This window comes from Sorex araneus, chromosome 1 (genome assembly GCF_027595985.1).
Source record: "Sorex araneus isolate mSorAra2 chromosome 1, mSorAra2.pri, whole genome shotgun sequence".
Taxonomy (NCBI): Eukaryota; Metazoa; Chordata; class Mammalia; order Eulipotyphla; family Soricidae; genus Sorex; species Sorex araneus.
Window position 1 is genome coordinate 213,480,681 of NC_073302.1, and position 18,420 is coordinate 213,499,100.

At 38.0% G+C, this 18,420-nt stretch overlaps 1 protein-coding gene across 1 annotated transcript in view; it reads right to left on the minus strand.

Moving 5' to 3' along the window:
* Positions 1-4,764, minus strand: part of KYNU (kynureninase) — a 154,952-nt gene extending 150,188 nt beyond the window's left edge. The window contains exons 1-2 of the mRNA XM_055127048.1: positions 4,751-4,764; positions 4,478-4,567 (exon numbers count right to left, since the gene is read on the minus strand). Coding sequence (XP_054983023.1) covers positions 4,478-4,567; positions 4,751-4,764 — 104 coding nt within the window. The remainder of the gene's footprint in view (positions 1-4,477; positions 4,568-4,750) is intronic.
* Between the last annotated feature and the right edge of the window lie 13,656 nt (positions 4,765-18,420).

Below are 18,420 nucleotides of genomic sequence, written 5' to 3' on the forward strand. Positions count from 1 at the left end.
GACGACACATTCTCTCCAAAGTTACTTCTAAACTAGCATGCCACCCTCCTCAAAATAGAAGTAAATTAAAAAGTTTACTTCTCCCAGAGTTACATAGAAAATTACGTTAACTTTTCACATCCTTCCTAAAATGAAAATGGGAAGAAACCTCTCTTAAAATAAACAATCACTTTCACTTCTCTTCATAATTAATTGTAGCCGATAAGAAAACGAAAGCTACCAGTAAGTAAAGGCTATGAGACTTATTATGAATTCTGACATCATTTTACCATTTTAAATCCCGGAATGATAGGACCAACTGTAGTCGTTTATCAGTAGATGAATTATGGTGTACTAATGTAATGAATGGTTCACTACATTAGAAAAAAATATCTTCATTTAATCCCAAAAATCAAAAGGGGTTGTGCTAGCCAATTTTATGAATACAGTTTAGAGTAAAGAAAAAACAAAACAAACAAAAACAAACAAACAAACAAAACAGGCAGAAACCTCTATAGAATTGTAAAGATATCAACAGAGAAACTGTACTTTGAGAGATCATCAGAAAGTATGCAAACTCTAAGGGCATGTCCCAGGGCTTACCTGCTAGGATTATGAGTCCACAGAACTCAGCCTCCTCCTGTTGAAAACAAAACTAACCCTCAAGAGTTCCTGGAAATATAAAAGGATCAGGCCTCAGAGTGAGAAATTGAAGGCCCCTCTGCTCAGACTCCACCCTGCGGGGAATTGTTGAATTAATTTAAGTTCCTCCCACATTCCTATTCTGATTGTAGATCTTTGAATGACAAATACCTAAGCAAATTAGCTGTTGCCTCACATCAGTTTAATCTTACATATCACACAGCCCCTTAGCACTTCTGCCCTTCAGACTGCTATGAACACTGCTACCTTCTAACTACTTAGACCCTCTTACTTCTGAGCTGAGCCATGGGCTTCATCCTGTAAATTCTGAAGTGTTTAGTAATTAAATTGTGCCAGAGTGGTTTTACAGCCCCTCCCCACTGGGCTGACTGCAGGAAATGAGAAAAACATATGAGAAAAAAAGAAAAAGGGAAAAAAACACATATAGGACTATACCAGCTTTCGGGTCCCCTGGGGCAGTCGTCAGTGGTATCACAGGCTGGTCATTGTTCCTATCAAATAGTACCCTCAACCCCCAGACTCACAACCTGTGAGACATTGTTTCAGGTGACAGAAAAAGACATTCAGGACAGCTAGTAAGCATACCAACATTCAGGAGGGACATGATGAGCAGAAGCTAAGTTATAGCCCCGTCTCTGCAACCTTAGAGTATAAAGTTGTGACAGTACTCTGTTCTGTTTTGTCCACGCTGCCCTCGACATCTAAAATACCCCAAACTGGTTTATTCTATGCTTTTCTTGGGCACATGTTTGCAGTCACCCTATATTTGTCATCTATCCCATTCTTTCCTGGTATTCTGTTCTTTCCTGGGCACACATTTCAAACCCTGATGTGTTTTGCTGAAAAGAATGTCCCAACCTCAGGATTTTTGTTAGGACTACAATTTCTTATGATTTGCTGTTTATTTTACTTTTTTGTTTTATTTTGGGGCCACCACCAGCAGTGCTCGTGAGTTACTCCTGGCATGGCTGGGAGACCATATGAGCCTCTGGAGAAGAAGGCCAAGAGGGATTTTTGCCCTGTGGGTTTTCCTTTCTCAGACTGAGAGCCAATTGCCTCTAGTGCTACTTCCTAAGGGTCAGAGAAATGACTGGAGATGGTCAATTTCATGAGCATTTGTGAACATTTGTATGTGGCCACTTGTGTCCATTATTTATTATATACTATATAACTTTCTTCTCTATAGACCTTAGTTCATGCTGTCTTTTGCAACACTTATCTCAAAGACCAAAACTCAGGATCAATGAATAATTGAACTACCTAAACAAACTACCTTTGTTTTAGAAACAAAAATATCATTTCAACAGCATTAAGAAGAAATTTAGAACTTCAATGCTAATATTGCTTTGTCTTAGAAACAGTGTTCGTATAAAAATGCTTACAGTCTGAAATAATTTTAATAAATGATAAGTAACTTAAAATGCCAAGATGTCTGGAGAGACAGTACAGAAGTTTAGTCATTTATTTTGCCTGTGGCCTATCCTGGTTTGATCACAGGCACCATATGTGGTCTGCTAAGCATTGCTAAGAGTGATACTGAGCACAGAATAAGATGTAAGGCCTGACCCCGAAATAAAAGTGAATGAATAAAATTAAATAAAGCTTCATAGGCTTAATTGGAAATATGTAGGTTTTCTAAAATCATAAAAATAAATAAGAAGTTATGTTATTCCTTTGATTAATTTTATTAATAAAAATTAGGTTATATTACCTATAAAGATCTAAAAAATAATAGACATAATCTTACAAAATTTTAAAGTAGTATGAAAACAAAATAAATTGCTTTGCACTAATATCAATAAAAATTTCTAGGTAGACTTTCTTTTTTTTATTTATTTATTTATTTTTAATTAGTGAATCACCGTGAGGGTACAGTTTCAGATTTATACACTTTTGTGCTTATACTTCCCTCATACAAAGTTCGGGAACCAATCCCTTCACCAGTGCCCATTCTCCACCACCAGTAAACCCAGCATCCCTCCCACCCTCCCCAATCCCATCTCCCCCCCACCCCACCCTGCCTCTGTGGCAGGGCATTCCCTTCTGTTCTCTCTCTCTATTTAGCTGCTATGGCCCGCAATAAAGGTGTTGAGTGGCCACTGTGCTCAGTCTCTAGCCCTCATTCAGCCCGCAACTCCCTTCCCCCACATGGCCTTCGACTACATTATAGTTGGTGATCCCTTCTCTGAGTTGCCCTTTCCCCAGAATGTGAGGCCAGCCTCCAAGCCATGGAGTCAACCTCCTGGTATTTATTTCTATAGTTCTTGGGTGTTAGTCTCCCACTCTGTTATTCTATATACCATAGATGAGTGCAATCTTTCTATGTCTGTCTCTCTCTTTCGGACTCATTTCACTCAGCATGAAACTTTTCATGTCGATCCACTTAAATACAAAATTCATGACCTCCTTTTTTCTAACAGCTGCATATTATTCCATTGTATAGATGTACCAAAGTTTCCTCAACCAGTCATCCGTTCTGGGGCATTCGGGTTTTTTCCAGATTCTGGCTATTATAAACAGTGCTGCGATGAACATACATGTGCAGATGTTGTTTCGATTATAGTTTTTTGCCTCTCTGGGATATATTCCCAGCAGTGGTATTGCTGGGTCAAATGGGAGTTCAATATCTAATTTTTTGAGAATCGTTCATATTGTTTTCCAGAAGGGCTGAACCAGTCGGCATTCCCACCAGCAGCTAGGTAGACTTTCTTTTTTAAATGGTAAATAGTTAAAATAATTTCTCCAACAATGATTAGTCTCTAGGGTTTTTGTGTAGATATAAATTTTAGCACTTAAAAATAATTACTTCAGATAATATCACATTATCTAAATTTAGGCACCAATTCTAATAGAACTGAAAGCATAAAATACCTTTTTTTATAAGAAGCTTTGCATATATAGCCATGCTAAAGATTCTAAATTTAATTATTTGATCAAAGTTAGCTTTTTATTTTTCCTTAGTTAAAAAAATAATTTTTTTTGTGGTCAAAAGAATAAACATTATTTGGCTATGAAGTGTTTTTTTTTTGTATTTTTTATGGGTTCTGTTGGTTATTGGATCACAGTCAAAAGTGCCCAGAGTTTACTCCTTCCCTTGCACTCAGGGATCACTCTGATGAGTCTCAAGAAAACTTTTGTGGTGCTTAGGTATTAATTCTCAAACCTTGGCTGGCTGCATGCAAGGCAAGTACTTTAACCTCTGTACTTTCTCTCCAGCTGACCCTAGGGTTCTTTATCTATCTGTTTGTTTGATTTAGTTAATTCTTCTAAATATGCATGCTGAGTTTTATCACCAGATGTTTAAGTAAGTCTAATCATGTTTTCTTCAGACAGCTAAGTTTTACTTTCATTATTAAAAGTTATGCTACTAAAATATTTGAACGGTATTTTATAAAAACCCATATAGTTGTTCTATCTTTTTTTTCAACCATAGTATGGTTATCCCAAAATTTTCTAAAGATATTTTTCCTTGACTAATTTGGAGTATTTAAAAAATGTAGGTCACAAAAGGGCAAACTCTCTTGCAAATTACATTTTGGCAAGTCAAATAAGGGTTTGTTAGGGTTTGGTTCTGAAGCCCCTGAATTACTCCTGGCTCTTTAATCAGGGATCCCTCCTGAAGGTGCCCTGGGGACAACATAGGGTACTGGGGTGTCACACACAGCTCAGTCAGCCTCATGTAAGTCCGGCACCTCATCACTGAACTATTGTTCCAGCTCCTCTAATGAGATGTTCTAAAAGCCTTTTTCCATTTGTGAAATCAGGCTAATGCCAGGGAGACAAACAATCTTAAAACTCTAAAGGGAAAACTCAAAATTTCCCCCATATGCCAAACCTATTCACAATTCTGAAACTGGCAAACTTCAAGGAAAGAGTTGGAGGACGAATCAGCTTGGAGTCTTCCTCTCCCTGTAGGTGGACTTTGCTGCCAAAGAAAAACAGCAACTGATAAAAAATGTTCCTTTTTCTTTGCCCTCACCAGCTGATAAGCACAAAATTGAGTTACACAGACCCTGACTTTCTGGTTGCCACAATACCAGTGTATAAAACAAACCAAAACAAACGAAAAACAAAAATCTTCCAAACAAACCGAAGTGCCCATGTTTACCCATCGCGACCCATATAGACGACTGACAGCCACCATTAGGGGAATATTAAATTTCCCTTGGTTGTGAACGTGTTTTTGTTTCTTGATTTTTTTTTTCCTAACTGATTTTGGTTCAGGGACCACAAATGATTGTGCTCAGGGATCTTTCCTGGGGTCTCAGGGTGCTACATGGGGTGTTTGGGATTAAATTTAGGCCTGTCAGTTGTAACGCAAGCAATTTGCCCACTGTGCTACTTCTCAGACCTGACAATAGATAGTTTTAATTGCCTAGATCATAGTTTTGTTTTACTGAACCTCTCAATCTGACCACTTTCTTACACTGAACCAACATTCAGTTCATCACTGTTCTGTTAATAACTCCAAATACTATTAAAACTATGTTTCTAAATTAAATGTAACATTTTTTTAAACTAATTTGTAACCCAAAAACAGAAAAATTCTTCCTGGAAATAAATTAAAAACATATAAAACCTATGTTATTTAATTTTTTCTTTAATGCGAGCAGTATATATTGGTTTATTATTTTATGGCAATGTCATTTATATGTGCACAAAAATTAGATTTATTGTTAAAACCTTATATAATATACATATATTAGTGTGGGATGTTGTGTCTGAAACAGATGCATTCAGGGTTCACTCCTGGCCCTGTGCTCAGGAATCATTCCTGGAGGTACTGGGTGATCATATGTAGAGACTGAAATGTAACCTGGGTCAGCCCCATGCAAGACAAGTGCCTTATTTATACAGTCTCTCTAACTCCTCCAAAATAAATTTTTGAATTTGAAAATTAACATCAACAAAAATAAAAATTTTAATGCCTTTTTTGAATGCCTTTTTTGAAGGGTTTACAGGGTATTCCAGTAATTCCTCAAATATTTTAATTATAAAATTAAGTAATTAACTTCAAAATATGTGTTTTACAAGATTCAGATGATAACTAATATCTTTTTATAAAATTCAGGTTATTTATCATGAATTAATATTTGGCCTATGGGGATTGAGCCTTAACTTCCCTTAAAATTCCAACCTTACTTTTTGACACCCATGAACCTGTCTGTATACTGTGGTATTGTCTGGCTTCCACACTTAATTAAGTTAGATCACTTGTGGCTTAGAGTCCACAAGTGATCTAACTTAATTAGACACGAACATTGCCATAGGACAGGTTCTAGCCACAAAAACAAACAAAACTTTGAAGGACTCTCTGAGCTGAGAAAAATGGTGAAAAACAGACTGGCTTGAGGTCTGCAGATTGAAAAATATGATAAATGCTCCCTGTCCAGGTGGGTCGGTGGTGGAGGCACATTTCATTTACTCAAGAAGACGTTTGGGCTCAATCTAAATAGACCAAATTACAGGCCATAATCAACAATAAAGGGAAAATTGTGTTTCGGTAACAACATTTTCTGTTAATCAAATCTGATCTTCTTTCTTAACCACAGCTTATCATGTCCCCTTGAACAGCCCTCATTCCACGCATTCCCATAAGATACCGCCCTACTCAACCACATGAATTACAAAATAATAATGTAACAGAGACAGTGTTCCCCATGCCACAAGGAAACTATATACACAAGATAATTGCTTAAAAGAGTTCTCCTTAAAAAAATCTCCAAGAGTTGAATCAGGCCAAACCTAAATGCTTTCACATTTACAACCCTGACTCTTCTCCCCTATGTTTTACAAACACCCACAAAGTGATTCTCTTTTGTGCTCTCACTTGCTCTTAAAGATCCCAATTGGTTTTTAGAACCTTCACTTACAGGACAGCTTCCAGTGACTATCATCTACACACACACACACACACACACACACACACACACACACACACACACACACACTTCTACATTTCTGTTTTGTCTAACTAATCAACCCACAATCAACATCGATGAGTGGGCTTTGCCTATATTAATAGCTATCCTGGACCTTTGCTTTTCAGAAACTGGTAGTTATAATTTTCCTTATTTATTTCTGGATATAGCTTGCTCCACCTATTAAAATTAATTTCTTCTCATTTAGGATTAATAAAGTTGTATGTGGGGACCTCTTTCACCATTACCCCACTGCTGTCTACTTGTCAACTCTGGACCAGACAGGACACTCATGTTATGAACTCTCAGTCCTCTGATGGACCTGAACCTGAGCTCATGTTCTCACACTTCACCCCTTTTGCTGCAGAAAATAGCCACAGAAGCCAGGCTTTCGTCCTTTTCTTTTCTTCCTTGCTTGTTAGGGGAAAGATCAAGTCTTGTAGCATAAACCTCCAGAGGAGATGCCTCGCTTAATCCCCTTATCTAGAATGCCATGTGTGCTGAGTTCTTTTTAAAACAATCTCCTATGCCATTATATTTTCTATGCTTCACTGAATAATTCCTAATTTCATTTCACCCGTGACTTGCATGAATGTCACAAAATTGTAATCCCATTGGACTTTTACTGAAAGCACACACTATGTAACCAAGAACTCGCTATTCATTTTTAACTCTGTTTGCACCCTAACTGCCTGTTCTAGTCTAACCTTACCCACTCTGGCTTCCTTTGGACTGCCTCTGAACTTCTTTGTCTCTCTGCCTTCCTAGATTACATTAAATGTTATGACATCAGCACACTAATTACCTAAATCATGTGTTCAATACTAATTGTCCCTTCAAAATGGTACCACCCTCTGAGTGATAATCTGTTGTAAAAGTTTCTGTTGTAAAACTAAAAGTTTTACTAAGTTTACAAAATTCTCATAAACACTGCCTTTCTGGGGCACTGTTGCAGTTTGTAACTGGAGGTGCGCTGTCACTTTAAAGATGCTTAGAAATCCATAATAAAATTTTCTACCGGGGAAGGAAACTTAAGAGCACACTCCCAGGTGTGCACGGTGTAGCAATATTACAGGCATAACACAATGATATTGGTTCTATTGTTAAATAAAAGATAAATAAATCATTAACGTAAATGTAAGGGGCCAGAGAGATAGTACAATGTGTAAGGACATGGCTTTTCATGTGGCCCACCAGGCACTAAATATAATGCCCTAGGAAATTCCGTGAGTCAGTCCTGAGCACAGGCCAGGGGTAAGGAATGATTACAGTCAGGAGTGGCTCCAAACCAAAAATAAACAACTGTATAAAACTATGATAATGAGGGCCACAATCAGGACTGCCACCATCTCCCTTCACTTTTTTTCAGACTGTACAAAAGCAACTTTGTCAACCTCACTTGGGGAGATGGTTATTTTGAGAACCACCCTTTCTAATTTTTAGTCATTGCACAGAGATTTTGCTGCTTTCAATTTCCTTTACTTCTGTGTGTAATTTTGCTGCTTAAAGAAAGAACAAAATCTACAGGAATCTTTGCCAATGGTTTCAGGAAAAAATCTGATATGACATTCAGGGGTCTTTGTAATTTGGCTTGTATCTAACTCTTGAGTGTCATTTTGGGTCATTTTCCCCTGTGGGTGCTATAATCTAAACATGTTAACTCACATAAAATTTGACTACCCCAAATTCATTCCTTCCCTCCTCTCTCTGTGTTTGCTCTTTGCAATTTCTTCCCTCTGATTGAAAATTCAACCTCTGATATTTTCTAAGCATTAACTTTAATTATCACCTTAATATAAGGAACTATTTTTATGCCTATAATGTTTCTTTTCTTTTTATATGGGAAAAGGGGTGTGGGGCTCATCAGACAGTGCTCAGGACATATTTCTGGCTCTGCACTCAGGGATCCCTACTAATGGGGCTCATAGGACCATACGGGGTGCCTGGGATTAAACCTGGGTTGGCCACATGCAAGATAAGTGTGCTAGCCATTGTGTGATCTCTCCTACCATCATACTATGTTTTTTTCATCGACCTGTGCTAGTCTGCAGAAACTTCCTACCAAACCATGGAGAACATTGATGCCTTACCCATGATCTATGTGGATCTTGTAGTGGTAGTATTATACATGTATAAATATTGTGATTTAGAAGGGGCGTGGTCAGCAGTACTGAGCCTGCCTCCTGACCATGGTCATTCCTTGAAGTCTTGGGGGTCAACAGAGGTCGCCCTGCATATAAAGCAAGTGCCTTAACTCCTGCACTCTGTCTCCAGCCTGGATGTTTTATTCTCCTGTTTCTTATTTCTGTCTTAGTGGTCCATAGAATATTTCTCCTGTTTTCATTAAGTCAGGAATATAAAAACAGGTCGGAGAACCACTGCTTTATTTTATAGTAAGAGTTTATTGTCTGTTTTACAGTGCTCTTTGATATTTTATTAACTGATGAGTTAATGTCCAGTATTTAGTAAAAGTCTTCTAGACCTCAGAAGCTTGGCCACGCCATCGAGGAGCTATGAAGGTATTTATCTACTCAGCGTGGCTCAAACCTTTTTTGTTACTGCAGCAATGGCTAAAGCACAGCTTAGGGTTTAGCACGCACATAACAAAGACTCTTCATATTGTTCAATGACTTATCTAACTGCTTTTAGACCTTTGTATGGTGATTTGCTGCTGTTGTTACTGCCAGTATCACACTGACTACAATTTCTTAAGGGGAAGGAGGATCAATGGACTTAATCTGGAGTGTTCTTTTTAAAATAGTCCTGAAGACACTTTGCCTAGTTGTGCAGATACAATGAGCCCAGTGATGTGCCGGGTTTGCCAGATCTCAGATGCCGTGTCAAACTTGGGGACTTATATAAGGTAGCCTGTCCTCTACCACTGGAGCTACTATTCCCCACACTATCTGTATTTTTGAATCTCTCTCCAAAACTCATCATGGAGTGTCATTTAGAGGTTTGGTCCCTAGTTTGCTCAAATTTTCAGAATCACTGCTCTGAATGAAATATTTCCTGTTAAATTCCATTAAGACCATACTCTTCACTGGGAAGATTCCAGGGCTAAATGTGCTATGTCCATACTCTCGCTACCATCTTTTCCAAAATGAGTGATACTGCCCGTGAAGAGCATGCATTCCAGAACAATCTAGGGCGGAAGGAGTAACCTAGGGTGTGAAGGTTAATGATTTCTGTTGTTTGCTTAAAGAACTTAGGTAAAAGTAGGATGTAGAGCACTTTTTTTTCTAAAAAGGGGCTTATTGACCTAATAAATGTAGAAGCCTCATCCTCCATATTTTCTTGATCTAAAACTTTATTATATTCAGCAGCTCACTTTAAAATTTATAGTTTATTTTTATAGTTATTGTTAAATTAGAGTTTTCCCTGGTATTGTAAGAGGTTTTCTTTTTTAATTTTAATTTTTACTTAGTTTTGAAAAGCATAATAGAATTACCCTCTGTGTGTATAAAGATATAGATATAGATATAGATTTTATTTTTAGTCTATATTTTAATTTTTAATTTTTTTCTTTGTTTTCATTTTTATTTAGTTACTACTATACTGAACGTTTAATTCTATAAAAGCTAGTAATTGTCTCTCTTATGACATTATTATCTACATTGAATCAGTCTCTGCTTATACATGCTATATTTATTAAATATTAAGATTTAAAACATTTTACATTGCTATGATTCATTGATAATATATACAAAAAATCAGTTTTTATTGGTGACTGGAGTGATAGATCAGTGGGTATGGCATTTGCCTTGCACACAGCTGACCTGGGTGCAATTCCCAGCATCCCCTGTGGTCCCCTGAGCACCACCAAGGGGTAATTCCTGAGTGCAGAGCCAGGAGTGACCACTGTGCATCACCGGGTGTGACCTAAAAAGCAAAAAAAAAAAGAAAATCATTTTGTGTACATTAATCATGATATGAAAACTTGTTAAGGACTTATTAGTTCATGAATAGAATTTGTAAATTATTTGCTATTTTCTGTACTATAAATTGATAATCATACAATTCTTTTTTATGTACAAAATTTATTTTTATTTTATTTATTTATTTTTTAATAATTTAATTAATTTATTTTTTAATTAGTGAGTCACTGTGAGGGTACTCACCCAGTATCCCTCCCACCCCCCAGTCCCATCCCCCTACCCCACCCCGCCTCTGTAGCAGGGCATTCCAATTTGTTCTCTTTCTCTCTCCTTTTGGGTGTTGTGGATTGCAATAGGGGTATTGAGTGGCCATCCTGTTCAGTCTCTAGTCTACTTTCAGCATGCATCTCCCTTTCCGAGCAGGATCTCCAACCACATTTTACTTAGTGTTCCCTTCTCTATCTGAGATGCTTTTCTCCCAGCATGCGAGGCCAGCTTCCAAGCTATGAAGCCAACCTCCTGGTATTATATACTATTATTCTTGGGTGTTAGTCTCCTATTCTGTTATTTTATATTCCACAATGAATGCAATCTTTGTATGTCTGTCCCTCTCTTTCTGGCTCATTTCACTTAGCATGATATTTCCTTTTTTTTTTTTTTTCTTTTTGGGTCAAACCTGGTGATGCACAGAGGTTACTCCTGGCTCTGCACTCAGGAATTTCTCCTGGTGGTGCTCAGGGGACCATATGGGATGCTGGGAATTGAACCCGGGTCGGCCGCGTGCAAGGCAAACGCTCTACCCTCTGTGCTATCGCTCCAGCACCTTAGCATGATATTTTCCATGTTGACCCACTTATATGCAAAGTTTATGACTTCATCTTTTCTAACACTGCATAGTATTCCATTGTATAGATGTACCAAAGTTTCTTGAACCAGTCATCTGTTCTCGGGCACTTGGGTTTTTTTCAGATTCTGGCTATTGTAAACAGTGCCATGATGAACATATAAGTGCAGATGTCATTTCGACTACAATTTTTTGTTTCTTCAGGATATATTCCAGCAATGTCCCAGAAGTGACATTGCTAGATCAAATGGAAGCTCAATTTCAATTTTGTTGAGTAGTGTCCATATTATTTTCCAAAGGGGCTCAACCAGTCGACATTCCCCCCAGCATTGTAGAAGGAGGTCCCTTTCTCCCCACATCCTCTCCAACAGAGATTGCTTTTTTTCTTTTGGATGTGTGCCATTTTATGTGGTGTGAGGTGGTATCTCATAGTTGTTTTTATCTGCATCTCCCTGATAACTAGTGATGCAGAGCATTTTTTCAGTACCTTTTAGCCATTTGTATCTCTTCCTTGGAAAAGTTTCTGTTCATTTCTTTGGCCCGTTTTCTGATGCGGTTTGATGTTTTCTTCTTGTACAGTTTAACCAGTGTTTTATATACCCTTGATATCAACCCTTTATTTGATGGGTACTGGGTGAATATCCTTTCCCTTTCTGTATATTGCCTTTGTATTCTGGTCACTGTGTCTTTTGCAGTGCAGAAGCTTCTTAGTTTAATATAGTCCCATTTGTTTACCTCGGTTTCTACTTGATTGCTTAGTTCGTGTCATTTTTGAAGATACCTTTAGCTTCAATATCGTGGAGGGTTTTGCCAACCTTGTCTTAGATGTACCTTATGAATTGTGGTCTGATGTTGAGGTCTTTAATCCATTTTGATCTGATTTTTGGCATGGTGTCAGGTCAAGGTCTAAACCCATTCTTTTGCATTTGGTTGTCCAGTTATGCCAGCACCATTTGTTGAAGAGCCTTTCCTTGCTCCACTTCACATTTCTTGCCCCTTTATCAAAGATTAGAGGATCATACATTTGGGGTTGTGTGTCCGGATATTCCACTCTGTTCCATTGGTCTGCGGCTCTGCCTTTCTTCCAGTACCATGCTGTTTTAATTGTTACCGCTTTGTAGTAAAGTATAAGGTTGGGAAGGGTGATGCTTCCCATCATATTTTTCCCAAAAATTGTTTTAGTTATCCATGGGCGTTTATTGTTCCATATGAATTTCAGGATTGCTTGATCCATTTCTTTGAAGAATGTCATGGGTAGCCTTATAGGGATGGCATTAAATCTGTATAAAGCTTTGGGGAGTATTGCCATTTTGACAATGTTGATTCTCCCTATCCGTGAGCAGGGGATATGTTTCCATTTCCTCATGTCCTCTTTTATTTCATGAAGTAGCATTTTATAGTTTTCTTTGTAGAGGTCCTTTACTTCTTTAGTTAAGCTGGTTCCAAGGTATTTGATTTTCTGGGGCACGATTGTGAATGGGATTGCTTTTTTCATATCCCTTTCCTCTATATCATTGTTTGTATATAGGAAGGTCATGGATATTTTGAGTATTGATTTTATAGCTTGTGACCTTACTGTATAGGTCAATTGTTTCTAAGAGTTTCTTAGTAGAGGTTTTAGGCTTCTCCAGATATAGTATCATATCGTCTACGAATAGTGAGGGTTTGATTTCTTCCTTTCCTATCTGAATGCCCTTAATATCTTTTTCTTGCCTACGGCTTTTGCTATGCAAGTACTTCCGGCACTATAATGAAGAGAAATGCTGAGAGTGGGCATCCTTGTCTTGTCCTCGATCTTAGCAGAAAGGCCCTTAGTTTTTCCCTATTGATGATAATGCTTGCCATAGGTTTGTGGTAGATGGCTTTGACTATCTTGAGGTAAATTTCTCCAAAACCCATTTTAGTGAGAGTTTTTATTATGAACGGATGTTGGACCTTGTCAAATGCTTTCTCTGCATCTATTGATATTATTACATGGTTTTATCTTTACTTTTGTTGATATGCTGGATTATGTTGATTAATTTCCAAATATTAAACCATTCTTGCATCCCCAGGATGAATCGCACTTGGTCATGGTGTATGATCTTTTTGATGAGTTGTTGGATCCTATTTGCTAGTATTTTGCTGAGGATCTTCCCATCAGTGTTCATCAGGGATATTGGTCTATAGTTTTCTTTGTTAGTGGTGTCTTTGTTTGCTTTTGGTATCATGGAGATATGTGCCGCATATAAACTATTTGGGAGGGTTCCTGTCTTTTCAATTTCCTGGAAAAGCTTGAGGAGAACTGCCAATAAGTCTTCTTTAAATGTTTGGAAGAGGACCCTCTGTGCCTAAAGACTTTGATTCAGAGACCTAACACATTTGGGCATCCAGCACAGCTTCTGATAGCAAGCACTGGGACTGTGAACTCTGATACAACCCAGTGCTGCCCGAGGGTGGATTTTTCCTCCCCACCCTGTCTTCCTGCACATAAAATGGCGGCGGCAGCAACATCCACATGGCAGGAGCCATGTTCTAAGACTCCTAACCCAGAGGTATACGATTTTTACACTTGGGGCTCCTAGGGAATCATGGAAAGTGGGTATAACTGGCACGCCCTCTGCCCAGATAAATTCGGAGATGCTGAGAGTGAAACGGACTCTCTGCGCCTAAAGACTTTGATTCCAGAGACTTCTTAAAGCAATGCACTGGGACTGTGAGCTGGGCTATGCAACTTCTGGCAGAATTTTCCCTGGACTTTATACAGAAATCCAAAACCTAACATCTCTTAATTGTCAGCAATGTGAAACGGTTCCTTTTTAACAGGTCTGACTTGGGGGGGGGGGGGACTCCAAATAATAACAGTAAGTTTTTGTTGAAATATTGAAGGTTATTAAAGTAGCAGCCATTTCTCTGGACTGTGAACTAAGCAACAGCCCCACGCTGGCCACAAAGAGGAAATATCCCTCTTTCCCGGTTGTTTCCCATTTTCAGGGAGAAACGCGGCGTGGTGTCCACCATACTATGAGGCACAGGAAGGGGGATGTGGGGGGGGGGGGAAAGCAAAAGGAAAAAGGAAAAAAAAAGAGTTATGTACTTGGAGCAGTGGGGCTACATATCTCTTCATTCTCAGCAATGGAAAACAAATTATCAAATGCTTCCTTGGTAGTAGGGCTGTCTTTCTTGGGGGGAAACTCCAACAACAATAACGAGTTTTGTGTTGAAATATGGAATGTAATCAAGATAAAGAGAAAATGAAGTGAAATTCATCAGTTATACAGTTGGGGGTGGGGGGGCACGGGTGGGGGTATACTGGGGTTTTTGGTGGTGGAATATGGGCACTGGTGAAGGGATGGGTGTTTGAGTATTGTATAACTGAGACATAAACCTGAGAACTTTGTAACTTTCCACATGGCGATTCAATAAAAATTAAAATAAATAAATACATAAATAAATAAATAAATGTTTGGAAAAATTCACCAGTGAATCCGTCTGGATCTGGGCTTTGTTTTGGGGGAGACTTTTCATCACAGTTTCAATTTCCTTGATATTAATGGGCCTATTCAGATATTCCAAGTCTTCAATCTTCCTACAATCTTGGAAGATTATAGGAATCAAGGAATTTGTCCATTTCTTTTAGTTTCTCTTGTTTCTTGGCATACAGACTTTTAAAGTAGTCTCTGATGATCTTTTGAATCTCATTGATTTTTGTTGTGATGTCCCCCTTTTCATTTCTGATTCGGTTTATTAGGGTTTTTTCTCTCTCTCTTTCTTTGTGAGTCTTGCTAGCGGTTTATCAATCTCGTTTATTTTCTCACAGAACCAGCTCTTGGTTTCATTGGCCTTTCGGATTGTTTTCTGGGTTTCAATGTCGTTAATTTTTGCTCTAATTTTTATTATTTTTTTTCCTTCAGTCTGGTTTGAGTTCCTTTTTCTGGTCCTTTTCTAAGATCTTGAGCTGTGAAGTCAAGCTATCTATGTAGGCCCTTTCTTCCTTCCTGAGGAATGCTTGCAGAGCTATAAATTTTCCTCTTAACACGGCTTTAGCTGCGTCCCATATGTTTTGATGGGTTGTGTCTTCATTCTCATTTGTTTCAAGGTATCTCTTGATTTCTTCTTTGATTTCCTTCCCGACTCACTCATTGTTCAACACTGAGCTATTCAATTTCCAGGTGTTTGCTTTGGTTCTCCATGTCTGTGTGTGGTTACATTCTGTCTTCAGCACATCATGGTCTGAAAAGATAGTTGATACAATTTCTATTTTCCCGATTCTATTGAGGTATGCTTTGTGGCCCAGTTCATGGTCTATTTTGGAAAATGTTCCATGTGCACTGGAAAAGAATGTGCGTTATTTCTTTTTGGGGTGTAAGGCTCTGAATAGGTCTATTAGGCCTCTCTCTTTCATTTCTTCTTTCAGTCAGTCTTTCCTTGCTGAGTTTTGTTCTTGTCGATCTATCAAGAGGTGATAAGGCAGTGTTGAAGTCTCTTACTATTATTGTGCTGCTAGCAATGTCCTCTTTAAAGTCTGTTAGTAGTTGCTTTAAGTATTTATATGGTCCTTCATTAGGTGCATATATATTTTTTAGAGTGTGATTTTTTTCCTGTTGTACATATCCCTTGATAAATAGAAAATGACCTTCACTGTCCCTTCTAATATTTTTTAACCTGAAATCTATGTTGTCAGATACTATTATGGCCACTCCAACTTTTTTGAGGTAGTTGTTATATTTTTATTTTTAATCTATATTAATATCAATTGGGCTCGAGCAATAGCACAGTGGGTAGGGCATTTGCCTTGCATGTGGCCGACCTGGGTTCAATTCCTTCGCCCCTCTCGGAGAGCCTGGCAAGCTACCGAGAGTATCCCATCTGCTCAGCAGAGCCTGGCAAGCTACCTGTGGTGTATTCAATATGCCAAAAACAGTAACAATAAATCTCACAATGGAGACATTACTGGTGCCTGTTCGAGCAAATCAATGAACAAAGGGATGATAATGATATAGTGATACAGTGATTGATATCAATTATATCAATCTCACTTATATTGACCCAGAGCCAAGATCTCCAAGGTTGCTCAGACTGGATCTGCTCACCCAGATCCCCCACTTTCCAATAGCTAGGCATCCACACCCATAAACTGCCTGCCCCATGTTATCCCATCAACAGCCAACATCCGGAGACTATAAAACCAAGCTCCAGCATTCGTGGCTGCAAGACATCTGATAGCCTAGTTCTTCCTCTTGGAGAATCTGGCAAGCTAACGAGAGTTTCCTGCCTGCACGGCTGAGAGTCTCGAAAGCTCCCCGTGCCGTATTCATATGCCAAAACCAGTAACAAGGATGGGTCTTACTTCCCTGACCCTGAAGAACCTCTAATATGACACCATTGGGAAGGATGAGTAAACAGAGGCTGCTAAAATCTCAGGGCTAGGATGAGTGGAGACGTTACTGGGCCTGCGCGAGCATATAGATGATCAACGGGAAGACAGTGATACAGTGATAGATATCAATTTTATTGTTAATCTAAAAATATAAGTCTCTATTCCCACTATTAAAAGACTAATAATTAATCATAACATAGGCATATAACTTTAATTAAGGTGCATTTAAAACTCATTAATTAAATATAAATTATTTGAGAAGTTATCAGATTAGCAAAAATATCTATCAGGCTATTAAGTGTTTGTTGTACAAACACTGAAAAAGAAATTTTCTTTATTAGTCGTTTTTCATTATCACATCCTTTTTTTAAAAAAAATAACAATACTGCCCCTACTATGAGAAAGCATAAAGACAGTGGGGGAAACACATATACACACACCATACAAATCAAACTTGCATATTGTATTTTTACACAAGTAATTGTTTATGTGTCCAGGTAAAGAGTGAAAATTTGGGGGTTTGCAACTCTTCTTGTTAGTCTAATATCCCAAAGTCTTTGCTTATTAAATGAGTTCCCTCATTGTTGGTTATTACTAGTGTGTCTGTTACTAATGCTACTGAGTTCAATGATTTGATTTTGAAACCAAAAACAGAACAGCACAATACAAAAAACACTTCAGATTAGGCTTATGAGATTTGACCCTATTGACACTTCACAGAAGAGTAGGAGAAGATATTCTTAACCATTTAAATAACATAAAAGTATGCCAATGTTTTGGGGCGTGGATGTAACTGCTGAGCTTGTATGACTGAAACCTAATTATTTTCAGCTGTACAATGGCGTATCTCATGGATATTCAATTAAAAATAATAAAAGTAATGTGGAGTTCAAGCGCAATTCAATCAGCTTAATCAATGACCGAATTAATAGTAGTACTCCTACATTAAAAAAAAAATAATAAAGGGCGTCTATATGGTTTTGTGAATTCCACAGAAGGGTTTGCTCAATCTGGAAAGTTCTCACACATGCAAAACTACTAAATCCCTTAATAATTTGCAATCTACCTGTTCGGTTAATTGAATTCATCATTTTCAATCATAAAGATTCATGTTTGGTAAGAAACCTCCTGAGAATAAGGTAGTTATTTTACACTTCCATTTTACCTAGGAGATGTGTAGAGAACGAGCTAGAATTAAAGTTTTCAGGTTCTGAAAATATATCCCCACTAAATTCTGAAGAGGTAAGAACAATTCTCTTTGAGAAGGTCAGAGTTTCCCAGAGAAGAAACTAACATATATTTCTCTATTCCGATTCTCTCTATCTTGTGGCAATCTTTCTCTGCTAATCCAACTCATACTGATTTCTTTTTCTCTGTACCTAGTTATAGTTTTTCATATTCTGAACTACAAGAACAAATTTTAGAGGTAATTTTTTTTAACCTATGCTGAATATACAAAGCCAAAGACAATGTGCTTTTAAGACTTGGATTTCTGAATGTACGATGTTTCCAGAATCCTGGCTGCTTAAGAACTTGGCCTAGAAAAAGAAACCAATTGAATGCATCAAGAAAGGAAACTGACTTGTAAATTTATAAATCGTTAGAAACTTATTTTATTTTTTTAACTTTTTCTTCTTTAGGTGGAGGTGTGGTGGCACGCCCAGCAGTGTCCCTGGCCTTATCTTAGCTCTGAGCTCAGAGATCACTTTCTGGCAGTTCCCATGGCACCATATGTGGTACCTGAAAATCAACTCTTGTGGCCTGTACAAGTTCTAC